Source organism: Lynx rufus, unplaced genomic scaffold (genome assembly GCF_022079265.1).
Source record: "Lynx rufus isolate CCGP_SWC_20201006 ecotype Redwood Valley unplaced genomic scaffold, mLynRuf1.p SCAF_28, whole genome shotgun sequence".
NCBI lineage: Eukaryota > Metazoa > Chordata > Mammalia > Carnivora > Felidae > Lynx > Lynx rufus.
The window spans coordinates 8,328,424-8,349,019 of record NW_025814843.1 but is presented as its reverse complement, the minus strand read 5'-3'; the positions used below and the strand labels follow the sequence as shown (position 1 = coordinate 8,349,019).

The window sequence follows — 20,596 nt, the reverse complement described above, 5'->3', positions numbered from 1 at the left end:
ATTCTCTGTCTCTTCACTTGTGTCTTGGGGTCACCTCTCCCGCCGTAGCCCGGGACCCCGTACTTGGCCTCCTCCAGCTCCTCTGTGCGCTGGATGGCGTCCGTCTCGTATTTGGTCCTCCACTGGGCCACCTCGCTGTTGGCCTTGGACAGCGCCCTCTGCAGCTCGGCCTTGCCCTCCTGCTCCTCCTCGTACTGTTCCCGCAGCAGGTCACAGTCGTGGCGGGAGGACTGCAGGGCGTGGGCCAGCGCGTTCTTGGCCTGCGACAGTATGATGGTGAGGCTGCAAAGACGTCTATCTGGCCATCTTCCAAGCTAAGGTATTTCCACTTTAAACCAGCATTTCCCAACGTGAACCATTCCCGAGCTGCCTTCACAAAGCTTTGCCACCCCTCCATACATCCCGTCTCATTTAAAATTTTTTTAAAGCTGACTCCCTTCTTATATTTAAATACGTGCATTTCAAAAGTAAACCTTTACACTGCATTAAATCGCAAAGCGTTAGCATTTGCCATAAACAGGAGGGAACCGTTAGAATAAACGCCACGGAGATAAAGCCGAGTTATCCATCACCTTCTAGCTAGGTACTTTCGGCCATGGCTCTGTGGCTGAGGCCTCCTCTCTGTATAACGAAAATAAGCACCTGCTAGAGAGATGGTGTCCAACTTGAGGTCTTTTGCTTATGTAATCAGAAGAATTGAAACAGAACGAGAAAGGAATAATGTTCTCCTTGTTGATGCAATGTTAGGGAAAGCTTTCCCTGAGCTCAGCTGCTACTGTATCCCGGCCTGAGGACAGCCTCGTTCCTGTAGTGGATCTTCTCGCTGCTCGTTCGTACTCTGCTTCTTGCCACAACCCCCACCCCAGCCCACTGAAGACCCTTAGCACATGACAGGAAGATGGCAGACAAAAAGTGCTCGTTCTTTTTTTAAGGGTATGCGGAGCTCGGGAGCATTCTGAAAGATTGCCTTGTAAATCTTGGCCGGTGCATGGCAACCTCAAAAATCACAGAATGCAGCTTTGTGGACTCCTGGACTCCCATTCTAATGCCTGAACACACATCGGCAGCATTTATGAGGCACCTGCTGTGTGCACTGTTCTACGCACTGTACCTACTGTTTACCACGAGGGAAAAATTATTCTTGCCTAGGCATTTATAGATCAGTGCGGGGGAGGGAATGGGCATGATGGACATAAATATCTCGATATCGAAGTCAAGAACATGATGATGATGTGCACATTACGTGTCCCAAATGTGTCCCTAATGCCATGCGGTGTTCTTGGAGGAGGAGAGCTTAAGAGCGGGTGTTGTAGCAGGTGATACATGAGTGATGTGGAAGAAAGAGGAGGGCGTTTCGGGTGGTCAGGATAAATGACTGAGCAGGGGGAAAGGATACACAGAGAGAGGCAGAGAAAGTCAAGCTGGTGCAGTGAATGGGGCCGGGGATGCCCTGGCTGGAGAGGCATGTTTATCAGACCACCTCGTGGGGAGCAGAGGAACCCAGAGGATGGGGCATCCTGGCTCTGAGGAAGGAGATCCAAGGTCAAAGTCCTGTAATCTCAGAGGACAGGTTCCTGTAGGTTCCTATGCAGCAGCGGAGAAGCTTTCTACCTCCTGCGGTCACACTGCCTCCAACCATTTTTTGTGGCTTCTCAGGTTGTGACTGTGCCAGAAAGAGGCATTCTTACCTTGGTTTCTTCTTCCAGTTGCCTCTTAAGCTCCTCCAGCTGCTGCGTGAGGGCCTGCTTGCCTTTGGTTAGCTGTGAAATCAGAGACTCCTTCTCTTCCACTTGATGGCTCAGCTCCCCTACCGAACAGATGCATGAGTGTTGCACACCGTCCTCTCCCGTGGCCTGGCTGCACCCCAGGGCCCTGCCCATCCTTACCATTTTGGGTCTGCAGTCTTGCCTTCTGCATGTTCAGATCATGGATCAGCTGTGTCTGTTGGTCATCCTTGGCCTTGATCTCATTAAACTGGTCTTCCACGGTCCGACACATTCTCTCCATGTTACTCTTTTAAGAAAGAAGTCAACACGAATGGGAAAAATGGGTTTCCGGTGTCCAGGACTGAACTGGGAAGTATGGTGGCTTAGGCTTCTTGTCAGGTAAAATAAAACAAATTTGCTCATGTTTATTTGTGGGAGAGAAAGCGAGACAGAGCGTGAGCAGGGGAGGGGCAGAGAGAGAGGGAGACACAGAATCCAAAGCGGGTTCCAGGCTCTGGGCTGTCAGCACAGAGCCCGACATGGGGCTCGAACTCATGAACCCCGAGATCATGACCTGAGCCGAAATCAACAGTCAGATGCCTAACCGACTGAGCTACCGAGGCGCCCTGAACGTCAGTTTAAAAAATTACAATCCCTTCAGATTTGCTTTATTTTTTTCTGTCTGTGAATACTGCTTCGCCCCAATAAGTTGGAGCAACAGGGTTTTGGTAGCTAAGTATTGATTGGTTTGTAAAAGACACCTTTGAGGAGATGCTACTCAAAGGAACCCCAGAATCTTCTTGCAATGTAAGTAATTCGATTGCCATTGGAATAATATTACCTTCTGATTTGTTTGCAAGCAGTATATTCAGGTGACAGTGTCGAACATTTCACTAGATTATACAAAAGGTTCTGTATGGTAGAGATAGCAGGAAGGGAGTCACTCCTGTAGCCTCTAGTTGGCCTGTATTTTTGTGAAATTTGTTTCAAAACCTTGCATATATTATCGACTTCTTCCTCCCGCCTCATGTAACACAAGATAAATGTACTGAGTGCATATTTTTCCTTAGACTGTGAAGTATAAGATGGCAGCAGAAGAGTCAGGGGTAGGGGCACCTGGGTGGCTCAGTCAGTTGAGTGTCCAACTTCCACTCAGGTCATGATCTCATGGTTCATGAGTTCAAGCCCTGATTCTGGCTCTGTGCTGATAGCTCAGAGCCAGGAGCCTGCTTTGGATTCTGTGTCTCCCTCTGTCTCTCTGCTCCTCCCCTGCTTGTGCTCTCTCTTTCTCTCTCAAAAACAAACAAACATTTTAAAAAAAGAAGAGGCAGAGATATTAGATTCTAAGGAAGTTCTCAAAGTGCTTAGGATATCTTTGAGAAAATGACATATGAACATAAAATAATTTTATCTGGGGTCGTTGAAAAAGCGACAGCAGACTCACAAGGAGAAACAAAATCAAAGGATACAACAACTTAAAAAAAATAAAGCAATATAAAAGACTTCCTCCACTGGATTTTAAATTTTTTTTTTTTAACGTTTATTTATTTTTGAGACAGAGAGAGAGCATGAGCGGGGGAGGGGCAGAGAGAGAGGGAGACACAGAATCGGAAGCAGGCTCCAGGCTCTGGGCCATCATCAGCCCAGAGCCCGACGCGGGGCTCGAACTCACGGACCATGAGATCGTGACCTGAGCTGAAGTCGGACGCTTAACCGACTGAGCCACCCAGGCGCCCCTCCACTGGATTTTAAAATTGAGAACCGAGAGCGGGAAGCATGACAGAGAAAGGGAGGTGACAAGGCGGTGCCGCGTGTGGGTGCTGCCATCCTCACTCCTAACCCAGGCAACCCTGAGACCTGGTCTGTGTGTTACGGGGGAGAGGGACAGAGATGGAGACAGAGAATACATAACTCCTGAGAGGGAGGACAAAGCCAAGAAGGGCAGAAAACCAGGGAGGCAAGCAAGAGAGAAAAAGGAGTGGCAGTCAGGCAATGAGGGAGCAATCAAGACGAAGCCCCGGCTGTGAATCCAGATCCTAAACAAGGACAGCAAGAGGCACCACGAATCTAGAAGCTCATAGTCACTCCGTGAGGAAGGTTTGCCTTGAAGTCACACAGGAGCGGCTTTACCATGAATCTGGTGAGGTTTGAGCTTCACAACCCTCACTTCCAGGGGCCCTAGATCATGCAGGTGGCTATAAAAGGTTCCAGGTGGGGAAGGAAGCTGCATGCAAGCAGAAGAATATATTTCTAGGGAGGCATTTCTGGCAAATGGCCCGAGGAGGTCTCAGAAGACGGGGACCTGATTTGTTTTTCTCACTCTAAATGAGTATTTACTTTTGCGCTTAACTTTGTATTTATAATGTTGGGTACATTTTCTTTTTTGTTTTTAATTTTTTTAAATTTATTTTTGAGCAAGAGACAGAGTGTGAGAGGGGGAGGGGCAGCGAGAGAGGGAGACACAGAATGCGAAGCAGGCTCCAGGTTCTGAGCTGTCAGCACAGAGCCCGACGCGGGGCTCGAACTCACAAACTGCGAGATCATGACCTGAGCTGAAGTCGGACGCTCAAGTGACTGAGCCGCCCGGGTGCCCCTAATTTTGAGTACGTTTTCTTAAAGAGCCCCTCCCCTCCTGAGTTTTACTTCGAGCGGCACAAAACTCGGATCCGCCCCTGTTCTCACGCATAACTTCACATTGGTAATGCCACCCATGATTAACACGGTGGCTAGGGAGGAAGTGGCATGTAGAAAACCATGCCCAGCAAGGCCCTTTGGTACAACCCATCAATCGATTTAGCTGTAGAAAATGCCAGATGGGTTGGAAGGTTCTGAAAGCTTTCTGAGACTCTGGGAAGGATGATGAGACCTTGCATCGCAAGGAGATCATTGGGTCAAGCTTGAATGACTGGAATGGATTTCGGGTGTTAGGAGCAGGAAGAATTGGGGGAGAATCGGTTTAGAAGGGGAAGTGAATTCGTGGGCATCAAATTACATCTGCCCCCTGGGCAGGTGGATGTGACTGCCTCACACTTGCTACGAGCAGGGAGTCAGGTACCTTGGCCTTGGAGACGGTCTCCATGTTACTGGCCAGGTCGTCGATCTCCATCTTCAACTCGCTCTTCTCCTTCTCCAGCTTCTGCTTGACCCTCTGTAGGTTGTCTATCTGCTCCCCCAGCTCGGCCACGCTGTCCGCGTGCTTCTTCCTCAGGGTGGCCGCCGTGGCTTCGTGCTGCAGGGTGGCCTCCTCCAGGTCCCTGCGCATCTTCTGGAACTCGGCCTCCCGCTTCTTGTTCATCTCGATCTGGGCGGAAGTGGCCCCGCCGGCTTCTTCCAGCCGCTCGCTGATCTCCTCCAGTTCGCGGGAGAGGTCGGAGCGCTGCTTCTCTGCTTTGGCCCGGGAGGCCCGCTCTGCCTCGATTTCCTCCTCCAGCTCTTCTGTGCGGGCCTGAGAGAGTCACTGCATCAGGCATATTGGGGAGGGGGGAGTAGCCCTCTTTGGAAGGGTGGTGGGGGACTGAGGGTAGGCATCACAAAGAAAAGGATATGCTAGAACATTAAATTAGTGAGGAACAAACTTGGAAACAGTCTAAATGTCCATCAATATGGGACTTGTCGGGCTATGTGCTACCAGCTCAGAGCCTGGAGCCCGCTTCGGATTCTGTGTCTCCCTCTCTCTCTGTCCCTCCCCTGCTCATGCTCTGTCTCAAAAATAAATAAAACATTAAAAGAAATTAAAAAAAAAATATGGGACTTGTCAAATCCCCATGATGGGGCCGTGTTCCAGGAGTTCGTGAAGGGTTAGACTGGACCCATGTCTATCACAGACAGGTCTGCAGGGGCAAGTTGTGGGGCGCCTGGGTGGCTCAGTTGGTTAAGCATCCGACTTCAGCTCAGGTCATGATCTCACGGTTCGTGGGTTCGAGTCCCGCATAGGGCTCTGTGCTGACGGCTCAGAGCCTGGAGCCTGCTTCGGATTCTGTGTGTGTGTGCCTCTCTCTCTGTCCCTTCCCTGCTCTCACTCTCTCTCTCTTTCTCAAAAATAAACAAAGATTTAAAAAATTAAAAAAAAAAAAAAAGGAGCAAGTTGCAGAACCAAAGCCTCTGTGGTATCATATTTAAACTAAGAGATATAAAATATCCATATATTTAATGAATATATTTACATGCATAAATATATATATATGTAAATGTATATAGTTTAATGTTCTTGTTCCTTTATAGTTTAATGTATATGTGCATATACATATGTATGCATTAATATATCCTATTAGTTTCTTTGGGTCTTTTCTTAAAAAAAGATTTTATTTTTATGTAATCTCTATGCCCAACGTGGGGTTTGAACTCACAATGCCTAGATCAATGTACATAAATCAACAGCAAAAGACCCCGGAGGATACACATCCCACTGAGAGTGGGAGTGAACTTCTTTTTTTTTTTTTTTTTAGCTCATTTATTTATTTTGGGAGAGGCAGAGACAACATGTGGGGGAGGGAAAGGGAGAGGGGGAAAGAGAGAATCCCAAACAGACTCCATGTTGTCAGTGCAGAGCCCAATGCGGGGCTCAAACTCACGAAGCCGTGACATCATGACCTGAGCTGAAATCGAGAGTCAGACGCTCAACTGCCTGAGCCACCCAGGTGCCCCAGGAGTGACTTCTGAGAGGATGTGGAGAGCACCCAGCTCACTGGTGGTGATCAAAACACCCTTACCAATCCCATTTAGGCAACACTGTAATATTCTCAAGGAGATTGCCTATGTGCTACTGAGAAAATTAAGGTGTTAATTTCAGAGACATAAAGGGAAGGACAGGACATTCTGGCTCTGAGGACAGGAGGAAAACCAGCAGCTAAAGAAACAAAGAAACAAAGGGAGAAGGGCAGGAGGGACCCTTGCAAAGGGTTTTCAGGGTGGGGAAGGTTTTGATGTTTCCACCTGTAGTTCTTTGATCTTCTTTTGTAATTGCGAACCGTGTGCTTGTTCGTCCTCAATTTTGGTTTGTAACTGACTGATGTCAAACTCCTTCCTGCAAATATAACACGAAATACAAGCCTTTTAAAGGGGGTCGACTGGCTTTCAGGCGCAAACACAGAGGTCAAACATGAAATACCTACTTTTTCAATTTCTCCTCTACTTGCTGCTTATCATTTTCTAGATCCATGATGGATTCCTGGGACATTTTCAGGTCTCCTTCCAGCTTCCTCTTCATTCTCTCCAGGTCCGCCCGGAGCTTCTTCTCCTGCTCCAAGGAGCCCTCAAGCTGGGGAGACGTGGGTGCAAAGGTTGAGACCCCGGGGAGAACATGAGCTCGCCCCTTGAGCCAGTGTGGCCGCCCACGGCTTCTGAGGACCTAGATTGAACACCGTCACTCCTCCCTCGCTCACATGCATGGTGGTGGGGGGGCGATGAGTGCAAATCTGTGAGTGTGCCCGTGTGTGGGTGCACGAGGGTGTGTGAGGAACAGAAAAACTGATGCCATCCAGACAAGTTCAAGCCACAACCGTGAGTGAAACCTGAAAAACCTCAGACACGGTTCTTGCACCGAGAACAAAAAATGTTAACACGATGGGGAACAATGGTCATTGTCATGGTTACTGAACACTCTCCACCTCCTGAGCTTTCTCCACGGAAACCCTCCGAGGTGGATCCATTTCAACAGGTGGAAATGGAGGCTGAAGAGTTTAAGGGTCTCACTCAACATTCCAGGCTCCTGTGGAGGGGGCTGAGGTCCAGACTCAGGGATTCTGATTCAGAATCAGAAGCTGGACCCCACCCCCCCCCCCCTTGCCCGTGCTTCTGCAAGCAATAGCTCTTAGAACGCAGTGGTAAAATCTCCTTACATCATCCGTTTGCTGTTCCAGCTTGACATTTATTTTGATTAGACCGTTGACTTTATCCTCCTCAACCTGGAGATCATCCAATGTTTGCTGATGGGCCTCCTGCAGAGACTTCTTCTCTTTGGTCAATTTGGAAATGTTTTCCTCTAGTGCTGTCATTTCCTCAGAAAGATTCTTTACCTGGAAGAGTATCAACACAATCGAATCGTGCAAACAATGAAGTCAGGGGCTTCCAGCAGAACCTAGATTGTTCATTTTCTTTACTTTGTCTTTCTCATTCTTTTTTTTTTTGCCACTGCCCCTTTACCTCCCTGGCAGGTGCTTAGTGTGTGGTTGGGTGTATCATCCTGAAACTGGCAGTCTATGAATTCTTAATCTTCCTGACTGGCCTGCACAGAGAGCCTCAAATCCTCCCGTTAGGAACATTCCTTCAGAGAGGGTTAGGGATCTCACAGGGCAGCATATTGATAGATGCAGATAGGGTGCCTCTGAAGGACAACCGATCAATCTGTATTTATCATAATATGTCAATGAGAATTTGGGGGTTAGAATAAGGTAGGAAGCATAAGGAAAGAGATGCAGTGCTATGCAAGAGCATCCAGAATGGGAGTCTTGTGCTGTCAAGAAGCAGAAGGCGGGGAACCAAATGTGAAGTTGCAAGGCATTTATTTATTTATTTATTTATTTATTTATTATCTTATTTTTTTAATGTTTATTTATTTTTGAGACAGAGACCGAGCATGAATGGGGGAGGGGCAGAGAGAGAAGGAGACACAGAATCCGAAGCGGGCTCCGGGCTCTGAGACATCAGCACAGAGCCCGATGCGGGGCTCGAACCCATGAACCGTGAGATCATGACCTGAGCCGATGTCAGATGCTTAACCCGACTGAGCCACCCAGGCGTCCCTGAAGTTGCAAGGCATTTAAATTAAACTTTGTTCCACGTACGACACCCTTCCAGATCAGAGGTTGTTAAGCACCTGACTTGTGGGCTGAATCTGGCCGAAGACATGTTTTCTTTAGTCCATGTAACAGTTTACAACTTTTGAGTTAAGTTACCAGGGTGGAAAAAGGAAAAGCAATTTCACATAAGATCTGGACTCCTGGCTTCTCATGGAAAATCAGAGGCTTTGGCGACAGTGGATTCCCATTCCCACCGGGAGGCAGTTGGCTAGAGCCAAGTCATGGCTGCCATCTTGGACAGGGCAAATGCCCTTCTGTTTGCCACAATCTCCACCCCTCCCGACTGTCCCTTTCCCCTACTCCTGGTTGTCTAACCAACACTGACTCTGGGTCGTCTCACATCAGGTCAACCCTATCCCTTGCTCTATCTCATTGGCAACCATTACGATGTGAATCAGGTGTTGCATTTTTCACTTGTTTCTGTAAAATGTGTATTCTTGTGTGTGCATGTGATTTTTAGTTCACGTGAATGGTATCGTATTGTACCTTTCATTTTCCTATTTTCAGCGTTAGGTCTTTCGTATCCATCTTGGTGCCCTGTGTGTACAAGCCTGGTGTTCCTGCTGGCTTTGTAGAACTCCCTGATGGGCATCTTCTACTCCTCAAATGTCCGCTCCCCAGTGTGGACCCTGATACTGCCTCTGGCTCTCCCCCACCACAAGCGATGCTACTGAATGTGTCCCCTTTTGGGCTGGTGGGAGAATTCCCTGGTCTAGACACTCAAGAGCAGAATCATTGGGTCAAAGGATATGTGGATTCTTAATGTGACCAAGTATTTCCAGATGCTTTCCTGAAAGCTGCATCAGTCTATACTCTGCCAGTAACACACAAGAGTCCCTGTGCCCCCACGTCCCTGCGAGCGCTTGGTGTGATCCAGCTTTCTGCCCCTGTCCCCACCTGCCTGCCTCATCGTCTGCCTGGCCCCTGGAGGCACTTGGGTTTGCTCTTCCTGGGACAGATGTAAGTGATGATGAATAACACGCCATCCTTCTTCTCCAGGATCACTTCCTTTGTGCAGGATGGGTTGGGGCTGGAAGTTTGGGGTGCAGCCAGCCAGGCAGGAGGAGGGTTGAGCAGAGTCTCCAGGCTCCAGAATGAGGCAGAGGAGAGGACTGGGTGGGACCTCACTAACTGTCCGTCCGTTCCTACCCCTGACCTCAGACAATGTCTCCTCCTCACAGAGAGGGAGCTCCAGACACTCTGGGGGACTCCTGGGGTTGCCCACCTTGTTCTCAGTGGCATGTTTCTCCTTTTCCACTTTTGTCAGGGTCAGCTCCAGATCGTCGATGTCTCTCTTGAGGGATGAGCATTTATCTTCCAGGTTTCTCTTCTTGGCCACCAGCTCCGAATTCATCTCTTCTTCCTCTTCCAGCCTCTCGCTCAGCTCCTTGACTTTGGCTTCCAGTTGAATCTTGCTTTTGATGAGTCCCTCACACCGCTCCTCGGCGTCCATCAGATTTTCTGTTTCCTGAAAGAGCCAGGTCATTGTGTTTTGGTCAGACTCTCGGCAAACCTTAAAAGGGAAGGGCTCTGCCCTCCAAAAGCCCACTATCTAGACCTAAGCCAAGGAGTAGGTCACACACACAAACATGCACCTGCACACACACTCGCGTGCACACACACACACACACACACACACTCCCATGTCTATGCAAACACACACGCACACATTCATGTGCACACACGCACACGTGCACACACACTCATTGGCACAGATGCACACACACCACTTATATACCATTCGTATACACCTTTTTAAAAATCTTTATTTATCTTTGAGAGAGAGAGAGAGAGACAGAGCGTGAGCAGGGGAGGGGCAGAGAGAGAGGGAGACACAGAATGTAAAGCAGACTCCAGGCTCTGAGCTGTCGGCAGGGAGCCCGACGCAGGGCTCAAACTCACGGGCCGTGAGATCATGACCTGAGCCGAAGTCAGATGCTTAAACCGACTGAGCCACTCAGGCGCCCTTGTATACACCTTTTTAAAAAAACCACCAGGGACATCCACTTACTAGAAATACACCTAAAATAATTGCAAACAAAGGAGTGCATGAAGTTCATAAAGCTTCTGCAAATTTGTCAGATTTGGGCACTGGCCATTTCATGCTTCCATCTACTAGGGGGTGAAAAACGACTCATCTACTCGATGCTACCACCAGCTAAGTGGCATTTTTGAAACATTACTACCTTTTCACTTTCAATGGAAAAGTCCTGTCGATGCCTAGTTAGCCCTGCCTCCTGGAGCCACAGGGCAGAAAATTCAAAACAGACAGGAATGAAGTGATAACATACAAATGTATCCCAGAAGGCTCTGTAATGAGTCTCTTGGACAGACCAAGATTAGCTAATTATATTCTTAAACTTAATTGGGCTACTTCTTTTTATATAAGAGTTGTAAAAACTGGACACACATCCCAAGGTTATGGATAAGAATAAGTGTGTGTGTTAACTGAACATGTACTATGTGCTAGGCATTTTGCATGCAGGGACTCATCTGATCCCATAACCCTAGGACATGGGTGCTATTACTGTGGCCATTTTACAGATGAGGAAACCGAGGTACAAAGAGGCTAAGAAACTTGCCTGAGGCAGCACAGCCATCAAGTGGAGGGCCAGGGATATAAATCTAGCTCTCTGGTTCCAAAACTAGTCCTCTTGCCCACTCGGCTTGGGAAAATGCTCTTAATAACCACCTGTACTGACTGGAAAGTGAACAACGGAGGAGAAAGTGCTTTGCAAGTGCCAGGCATTTAGGAGTTCATTCAAAAGGGCAAATGATAAGCATCTTAACTTGTGTATTGATACAATTATTGTACCAGGATGTCACATACTAGGTATGGTTTCGTTTCCCAATTTCCTTGATTTTATTTTATTTTTTTATTTTATTTAATTTTTTTTTTTCAACGTTTATTTATTTTTGGGACAGAGAGAGACAGAGCATGAACGGGGGAGGGGCAGAGAGAGAGGGAGACACAGAATCGGAAACAGGCTCCAGGCTCCGAGCCATCAGCCCAGAGCCTGACGCGGGGCTCGAACTCACAGACCGCGAGATCGTGACCTGGCTGAAGTCGGCCGCTTAACCGACTGCGCCACCCAGGCGCCCCGAATTTCCTTGATTTTAAAAATGCTTCGAGGCACCTGGGTGGCTCAGTCCATTAAGCGTTGACTTCGATTCAGGTCATGATCTCACTGTTCGTGAGTTTGAGCCCTGCGTCCTGCTCTGGGCCGACAGCTTGGAGCCTGGAGCCCGCTTCGGATTCTGTGTCTCCCTCTCTCCCTCTGCCCCTCCCCCGCTCAGGCTCTGCCTCTCGCTTTCTCAAAAATAAACATTAGAACAAAAATTTTTTTTAAATAATAAAAATGCTTATCAGGGCGGCTGGGTGGTTCAGTTGGTTGAGCGTCCAACTTTGGCTCAGGTCATGATTTCACCGTTCGTGAGATTTAACCCCACGTTGGGCTCTGTGCTGACAGTGCGGAGCCTGCTTGGGATTCTCTCTCCCTTTCTCTCTGCCCTTCTCCCCCTTGCGTGTGCACACACACACACACACACACACTCTCTCTCTCTCAAAATAAATAAACTTAAAAAATGCATACCTTCAAAGCTTTTTTTTTTGGTAGAATCCTATTATCAAAACCATATATATACAATTACTCTTTCTCCTTTGAATTATTTTAGTGATTTACTTTTATTTTAGTTACATGAGTTTCCGGTGCATTCCGGACAGTTTTTAATTATGATGACAGACACATTCCCTTCTGGAAGACAGAGACAAATGAGGGCGAGCAGAAATTCACTTTGCAGACTTGCCCCCAGCAAGCACCTGTGCTTGGGCTAAACCAAGCCCCTCATCCCTGCCTCCAACTGGCTGCAATACTCTGTAGTGCCACTAGGTGGCACCACTGCCCCTTGAATCGATGCACCTGCTGGGGCCTCCCTTTTGTTCCTCCTTTTCTAGCCTCCTCAGGAAGGTACTTACAGACTGGACCTGTAGCTGGAGGTCATTTTTTTCCTGCAGCAGGGTCACCATCTTCTCCTCCAGCTCCTTCCGGCGAGCCTCGGATCTGGCCAGCTCTTCCTTGGCCCTCTCGAAGTCCTCCTTCATGGTGGCCATCTCCTTCTCGGCCTCCGCGCTCTTGAGGAGGGGCTTGATCTTGAAGAACAGGTTCATCCAGGGCCAGTGCTTGACGTTCATGAAGGCGCGGATGTTGTACTGGATGCAGAAGATGGACTCCCTGTTCGCCCAGTAGGACTGGGGTTACTGAACCACAGCAAGGGCTTGTGTCCACCCCCACCTGCCCCGTGGGCCCAGACCCTTCACCCTTCCCCGCTACGTGGGAAGCAGGGACGGCTGAGCCGTGCAGCTCCTGTGAACCCTGCAGTGCTCTCTGAGGGTTCAGAGGAAACAGCACTCGTTGAGGTTGGGAGCTGAGGGAGGACACGGGCCATGTGCCTTCCATGGCTCCCCAGCCCGATGACCCAGCCTTGCCTCGTTAACTCGTTGCAGGGGAGCCCGCGTTGAGCGCCACTCCCTCCTCGCTCCCACCATGGTGGCCTCCAAGCCCTCCTTTCTCAGGCCATGCAAAGCTTGCTTTGGAAAGCTCTTTCCTCTTGCTGACCCCTTCAGCCAGCCCCAACTCCCAGCCACGTGGAGGGCTTTCCTCACCACCCCCCCCATTGCCCTGAACGTGACTCTGACATTGCACTTGTCACGGGCGTTACAGTCGACCATGCGAGTGTCTGCTTCCGGCCCGTCTCTGAGCTCCTGGAGGGAAGGACTCCTTTCTGCATCCCCAGCACCACGCGGGGTCCCCAGCACAGAATGGCCACTCAGCAGGTGTCGGTTAAGTGAATGAACGAGGACGTTAGTGCCCCAAGACTAAAACCAGGAAGCAGCAGTCAGCTGCTAGGTAGGGAGGGCGGTGTGAGCTGGGACGAGGGTCCACATCACCTCCTCTCCATCATCTTCTTGAACTCCACCCGCATCAGGTACCCCCGGCAGATGGCCTGCGTGTGTGTCATTAGGGTCGCCAGCTTCTCGTCCCTCATCTCCTCCAGGAGTCCAAGAAGTCCGGCTTTGAAAAACACCTGAACCAGGGGAGACATGAGCCTGGCTTTGTTCTCAGCACGTGTGGAACCTGGGCCCTCCCAGGAGCCTGTTTGTGTCCAAACCAGCCCCCGGCCTTCAGCACCCTGGCTTGGGGCTGGCAGCCATCTGGGCTCCACAGTGGACCCTCCCGTGCCCTGTTCCAAAGTACATTCCAGGCCCCACCAACGCACAAGGACCGACTGGGACAGACCTTACATATCGGAGGCGCGGATGAGTCCAGAAGTAACCTCAGAACTCAACTGTGCCCCGATTAGGAGAAATCCACAGACAGTTCTGCCTCCCCATTCTCCTGTCTGTCTGCCCATCTGAGACTAGTCCCACCCCGAGCCCATGCACCCACGGCCCACACCAATGTTCCAAGGAAGCAGGGAACCCTTGGAGGCCAGCAGGCCCGGCTTGGCCCTTTCCAGGAGGGAGAGTTCTGGAGTCAGGCCAGTATTTGAAGCTGGCCTTTGTGCCTCAGTGTCCCTGGGACCTCGAGCAAATGTTTTGCCCTCTGGGAGCCTTTATATCCTTGGCCCGACCTGTAACCCCACGAGGTCAGAACCATCCTTATCACCTTCGGGATACTGGGAGGACTCAGTGCAAGGTGCACGGCGGGGGGGGGGGGGGGTGTCATAGGGCTGGCTCCACATGTGATCACTAGATGGCAGCCATTTTTATCTGTTGTAATCATTCCCTCCAAACTGTCACTGTTCCTGGAATCCTTGCTGTGTTTTCCTCTCTCCTTGACTCTTGTCCCATTTAAGAGTGCCTTTTCTTGGGACACCTGGGTGGCTCAGGTGGTTAAGTGTCCGACCTTGGCTCAGGTCCTGATCTCACGGTTCATGTGTTCGAGTCCCGGGTCGGGCTCTGTGCTGACAGCTCGGAGCCTGGAGCCTGCTTCGGATTCCGTGTCTCCCTCTCTCTCTCTCTGCCCCTCCCCTGCTCGCACTCAGTCTCTCTCCCTGTGTCTCAAAAATATATAAACATTTAAAAAAAAAAAAAGTGCTTTTCTGTGCTCTCTCAGGACACTAGAACTTTCTAGAACAATGGAGTTCTAGCTCCATTGCTGAGGAGGCCCTGGCTTCCAAATTAAGCCACTAGCCACTTAGAAACCAACACAGAGACAGAACTCTCGACACCTAGACCCAGGCTGCCTCTGCTTGGGCTCCTGTGCAAAGGGGTTTCCAGGCTGACCGGACGGGTGAAGAGCCCTTTCCCCCAACCGGCCGACGAGCAGCCTGGGGCTGTGGGTTACATGGGTTGGGAGTGTCCCCGCTTCACACGCTCTCACCTTGGTGTGGCCAAACCTATACTGCTCACGGTCCACGTCGATGGAGCTCAGCAGCTTCTCAGAAGCGTTTTTGCTGTCAATAAACTGCCCTTCGGGGATGGCGTTGGCATTGAGAATCCGGTAGCTGAGGGGGGAGACAGGCTGATGAGATACTTCCCGGCAGCTGGGTGTGGGGGGGGTAGTCTCGGGGGAGAAGGGCCTCTGGCCACACAGAGCTGGGAAGGTGTTCCCTTCATGCACTTTGCTCTCTGTCCAGGCCCGGGCGCCTGAGAGTCCTGCCAGGGCCCGGGCCAGTCATTCTGTGACGACCCGGGTCAGGAAGGCCATGCCCTCCCCCGAGGAAAGACGGACTCCGGAGAGCCGCCGCGGTTTAGGCGACAGGAGTCTGCCAGCAGTTGGCCAAGCACACAGGAAGCACACGCAAAGACCCCTCACCGGCAGTCAAGTCCGGCACTGGAAGCTGGGTCAGGCCTACTCCCTGCTTGGGCCCTCTCATCAGCATGGCGATGATAGGCCGGAGGGCAGTTTCAGTTGAGGGACAACATTTCCTGAATGGATTCAATCCCCGAGAAAGACCCCGGGCTGTTTGCTTTCAAAGGAAATGGTTCTCATTTGACATAAAAGAACCTTGACATCAACTAGGACTTGCAGACCTCTGGGCTTCCTACCTCTGGAGCGTCCCCTCCCTTCCTCTGTTCCCGACAAGGCCTGGACTTGACTTGTGGGCCCAGATGGCAGCTGGGAGGAGAGTGCTGGTCGGGAGCAGTGGGGCTCAAATGGGGATGATTTATTCCCCCTCTACGCCCCCACCCGTGCCCAGGGGACACGTGGGAATGTCTGGAGACGTTTTTGATGGTCCCAGTTTGGGTGGGGTGTGCTTTGCTACCAACATTGTAGGTAGAGACCAGGGATGCCGCTAAAATCCTACAACACACAGAGCAGCCCCAACAGTGGAGGATTATCTAGCCCCGGATGCCAACAGGGCAGAAGTTGAGAAGCCCTGGTCTGGAGGGTTGGGGCTTGGACCTTGTGACCACTTGGGGCTGGCCCTGCACTTGCTTTGAGCTTAGATCATCCTCCAGCTCACGGAGACCCTGGGAGGCTGTGAGCTCACCCAACACCCAGCCGGAGGGGCCCCTTCGGGAAACGCACACAGTGCCCTCAAAAGGAGACAGAGGCAAAGTCACGTGACCTACCGCTGTTTAAAGTCAGCATAGAGGATCCGGCTGGGGAATCCTTTCCTGCAAATCCGGATGCCCTCGAGGACCCCATTACAGCGCAGTTGATGCATGACCAAGTAGTGGTCCATGACGCCTGGGGAGAGAAAGCCCCAGGGTGGGGGGGCGGGGATGTCAGCAGCTTTCCCATTGTCTTTGACGGTCTGGCTGCCGTGAGACGTGCCAGCACACCCAGACTTGAGTGGAAAGAGTCAGTGCCAGCTCTAAGATGGAGGGGTTGGGAATGGCTGGAGCCTACCTACAGCGTCACAGAAGAAATAGTCCCAACCTCCTAGGGACACTCGAGCGCTCCATTACTATGGGATAAAAGACCAAATACTGATCTTTAGCCTTGAGTCTGTAGCTAGGCTCCAAGGGAGAGCAGAATGGGTGTGGGTTCCCCTTGGACTTCCCATTGGAGAACTCGAGATGCCCTTCTCTACTCAAGGACAGGGATGTAGGCTCTGAAGGCTGTGCCTTTAGAGGGACAGAGAAAGAGAGGGCAGTGTGAGCTCTGGGAAAGAAGGGGGACCACCAAAGCTGGGTGGGAGGAGAGGAGCCATAGGAACAAGCCCCCCAGTGGGGGTGCTCTTGGGTCAGGCACCAAACGGGGACTGGGAAAATTCTATACTGGGGCTGCGTGAGGGATTAGGAGCAGTATCATGGCTGTGTAATGGCTTTTCCTTGTGGGTTCCCTAAGTTGCAGGTTTGGGGGAGGGCGAAAGCTGTCTTTAATGAAACTTCTGGAAACTTCTAGAAGGCCCACACGTTTTCCTGGTTGCTGGGTGGAGAGAGGACTATTCATTTATGCAGTTTTCAAGGTTCTGCTAGAGCTGTGCTGGCTGGTACAATAGTTTCTGGCCGCGTGTGGTTGTTTAAATTCAATAAAACGGCAAGTTCATTTTCTCGGTTGTGCTCGCCTCACGTCTCGTACCCAGTGGGCGCCATACTGGACAGCAAGACGTAAACATTTCCGTCATTCCCAAAGGTTCTACTGGACAGTGATTCTCTCGAGGAAGGAGTGGTTAAGACCAAGGAGAACTGTATCACACACTCAGAGGACTTCTCGGGTGAACGAAGCTTAGGGCTCACCTCGTCCAGCTCCCAGTATTTGCCGGATGAGGGTTCTGAGGGGCTCAGATGCTGGCTGTGCCGTTTGCTAGCTGTGTGAACTTGGACTTTCTGTGCCCCCCCTTCCTGGAGACGTGAGGGTCCTGCTGGGTAGTCGCAGAGCTGACTCTCAGGGGCCCCTGCTTTTGCTGCAGGCTCAGAAGAGGGTTGACGTCTCACAGGGGTCTCCCGTGTCCCTCCCAACCCAGGCGGAGACGGTCTCTGGAAAGCCCATAAAACGAATCCTCTTTGCCCTCTGACCCACGTGCAAGACTTCTAAAAAGTCCCCCGAGCTATTGCTTTATCTTTCTCGGGTTACCGTTGCTAAAGAATTTGCTCTTTACCCCTCATCCATCACCTCCGTCACTCCTTCCCTGCCATCTCAGCTCTGTGGGCAATCGTGTGAATCGTGTTTCTTACACCCTGTGTCTTACGAGGCTTTGGCATCTTGGGGCCTTGCAGACCCCGAGGGGCTGCCCTTCCCAGAGCTGGTCAGTTCCAAGGATGACTAACTGCCCCTCTCCCTGTGAGCACCCCCCTCACAGAGAAAATGAAGAGGCCCCACTAGGCGCCTTCCAAAGCGTCACCCAGGCTCCTGTATGTCTAGGGTCTATTCATTATGTAGTATATATATTACATATATGCATACATACAATACATATATTATACATATGTACATACATATAATATGTATTCCATTACATGTCTTATTCTATTAGTCTAATAGTCTATTAACCTATCAGTATGTATGTCTATGGTATTGTCTTAGTCTATTCTCAGAAATGGGAAAGAAAACAGAGAGGTGCCAGAGTGAAGGAGAAGGCAAATGGAGAGGAAGACACGGACATTTCCCCACAATTTACCTTCCAAGAGAAAAAGTAAACCAGTGGACCGCCAGACACCCTGGGGGCCCCTAGAGGCACAGGCTGCAGCCAGCAGGGTGTAACCCCCTGTCACTTGATATTTGCAGGCATGCGCCCTATGGGTAAGTCATGCCATACGTGTTTGATTTGTGCAAACACGCCCATAAAACACCAATAACGGAACTCAATTTCCTTTATGATACAACATCCACACATAAGCCAATAATTTTGTTCGACGCTTAACCAGGGGGACAGCTCCGTTCCAACACTGGGGGAGAAACGGGCTGTGAGCTGGGCACACTGGGAGGGGTGCAGCATGCCCAGACAACACGGGTCCCAAACAGCGCGGCAGCTGATTTTTGCCTTTGACTTAGACTTTCACGGAAGATGAATTCTACCACACATAGTAGACTTGCTTCTTCGGAGAATTAAAATGTCTGGCTTGGGGCGCCTGGGTGGCTCAGGCGGCTAAGCGTCTGACTTTTGGTTTTGGCTCAGGTCGTGGTCTCACGGTTTGTGGGACGGAGCCCCACGTCGGGTTCCACGCTGACAGTGCGGAGCCTGCTTGGGATTCTCTCTCTCCCTCTCTCTCTGCCCCTCCCTACCCATGCTCTCTCAAAATAAATAAGCAAGCACTGAAAATATAAAAGTGAAAAAATAAAATGTCTGGCTTTCAGTAGTAACAATAATAATAAATACAATAATATAATTGTAATGTAACCATTAATATAATAATCAATATAATAATTATTAATAGAATAGTAAAATTATTTCCCCACAATGTTGTTATTGCTCTCATGATTATTATCATACGTAATGTTATCATCATAATTCTTCTCATAATACGAATAACAACTGTTGCTATTATAATTGAGAGCTGACATCTGAGTGTTCGCGATGCACTTGGCCTCAGTTAAAATGCTTGACATCGAATCCTCACTGCAATCCTCTAAGGCAGTTTATTATCTTTCTTAATAAAATTTTTTATGTTTATTTATTTTTGAGAGAGAGACAGAGTGTGAGTGGGGGAGGGGCAGGGAGCGAGGGAGACCCAGAATCTGAAGCAGGATCCAAGCTCCGAGCAATCAGCACAGAGCCCGACGCAGGGCTGGAACCCACGAATCGTGAGATCATGACCTGAGCCGAAGTCAGATCCTTAACTGACTGAGCCACCCAGGTGCCCCAGGTTATTTTTTTTTAAACTGTATTTATTTATTTTGAGAGAGAGCACGTGAGTAAGGGAGGGGTAGAGAGAGAGAGAGGGAGAGAGAGAGAATCCTACTTTCAGTGCACAGCCTGATGATGTGGGGCTCAATCCCACAAACCGTGAGATCATCACCTGAGCCAAAACCAAGAGTTGGACACTTAACCAACTGAGCCACCCAGGCGCCCCTAAGGCAGGTTAAACGAATTACTATTTACAAAGTTTACAAGCACTCATTAAATAAATGAATAGCTAACTAAGTGAAGGCATGCATAAAATGCCACTTTAATCCTCGTTTTATAGCCCAGAAAGCAGAAGTCCTCAGCTGAGGTTCCCATGGGCGGTGACAGGTGAAACTGAGGTTTTCTCCTCCAGCCTTCGGATACCTCCGGTCACTTGTCACGTTGCCAAGGCAGGACACTCTCTCATGTTTGGGACAGATAACTCGGCTGCCTCGGAGCCACAGCTCTGTGTGACCGTGTGTTCTCTCTGTGACAAATGACCCTAAGCCACACCTATACTCTTAAGAATATTTGTGGATCGCGGCGCCTGGGTGGCTCAGTCAGTCAGGCGTCCGACTTCGGCTCAGGTCATGATCTCGCGGTCCGTGGGTTCGAGCCCCACGTCGGGCTCTGTGCTGACAGCTCAGAGCCTGGAGCCTGTTTTGGATTCTGTGTCTCCCTCTTTCTCTGACCCTCCCTGTTCATGCTCTCTGTCTCAAAAATAAATAAATGTTAAAAAAAAATTTAGTAAAAAAAAAAAAGAATATTTGTGGATCTGGGATTGAGTGATGGTTAAAGGTCTATTGTACTGCACAGTTTTCTAGATCTACAGTTCTCAGTTTTCCCATCTGTAAAATGCAGACGGTTGTTAGCAATAGAAAGAGTAGCTGCATACCACATAGACTCAGAAAACAGGTGTTATTGCTGCTGCTTTAATTGTAAAATACCCCAGACGCGGTGACTGTCTTTGGGAGAAAGGGAACCACAGGGCCCTGGGAGAACCTTAACGAAAGTCACGGATCCAATGTGCCTTCATACGTATGTACATACACTACTTTGGATCTGACCTCGGAGGAGGGATTGCCAGATACAATATAGGACGCCAAGTTGAATTTGAATTTCAGATACAGCGAACCAGTTTTTAGTACACGTATATCCCAAATATTGCGTGGGTCATCCTTACACAAAGAAGTTTTTCATTGTTTATGTGAAATTTGAACTTGACAGGGCAGCTGGTATTTTTATTTGCGAAATCTGGCAATCTTGGTTCGTAGACGATGTTGAGGAGTAATTAAGGCTATATAACGCTTTCTT

The 20,596-nt window shown here is 49.8% G+C and overlaps 1 protein-coding gene across 1 annotated transcript in view; it reads right to left on the bottom strand.

Annotated features, from left to right (window-relative positions):
- LOC124519698 (myosin-13) overlaps positions 1–20,596 on the bottom strand; it is an 89,815-nt gene that overhangs the window by 47,659 nt on the left and 21,560 nt on the right. Inside the window, exons 17-28 of the mRNA XM_047090126.1 lie at positions 16,083–16,200; positions 14,887–15,010; positions 13,452–13,588; positions 12,480–12,735; positions 9,729–9,971; positions 7,544–7,720; positions 6,818–6,963; positions 6,639–6,729; positions 4,762–5,151; positions 1,887–2,013; positions 1,689–1,807; positions 64–260 (exon numbers count right to left, since the gene is read on the bottom strand). Of these exons, the coding sequence (XP_046946082.1) occupies positions 64–260; positions 1,689–1,807; positions 1,887–2,013; positions 4,762–5,151; positions 6,639–6,729; positions 6,818–6,963; positions 7,544–7,720; positions 9,729–9,971; positions 12,480–12,735; positions 13,452–13,588; positions 14,887–15,010; positions 16,083–16,200 (2,125 nt within the window). The remainder of the gene's footprint in view (positions 1–63; positions 261–1,688; positions 1,808–1,886; positions 2,014–4,761; positions 5,152–6,638; positions 6,730–6,817; positions 6,964–7,543; positions 7,721–9,728; positions 9,972–12,479; positions 12,736–13,451; positions 13,589–14,886; positions 15,011–16,082; positions 16,201–20,596) is intronic.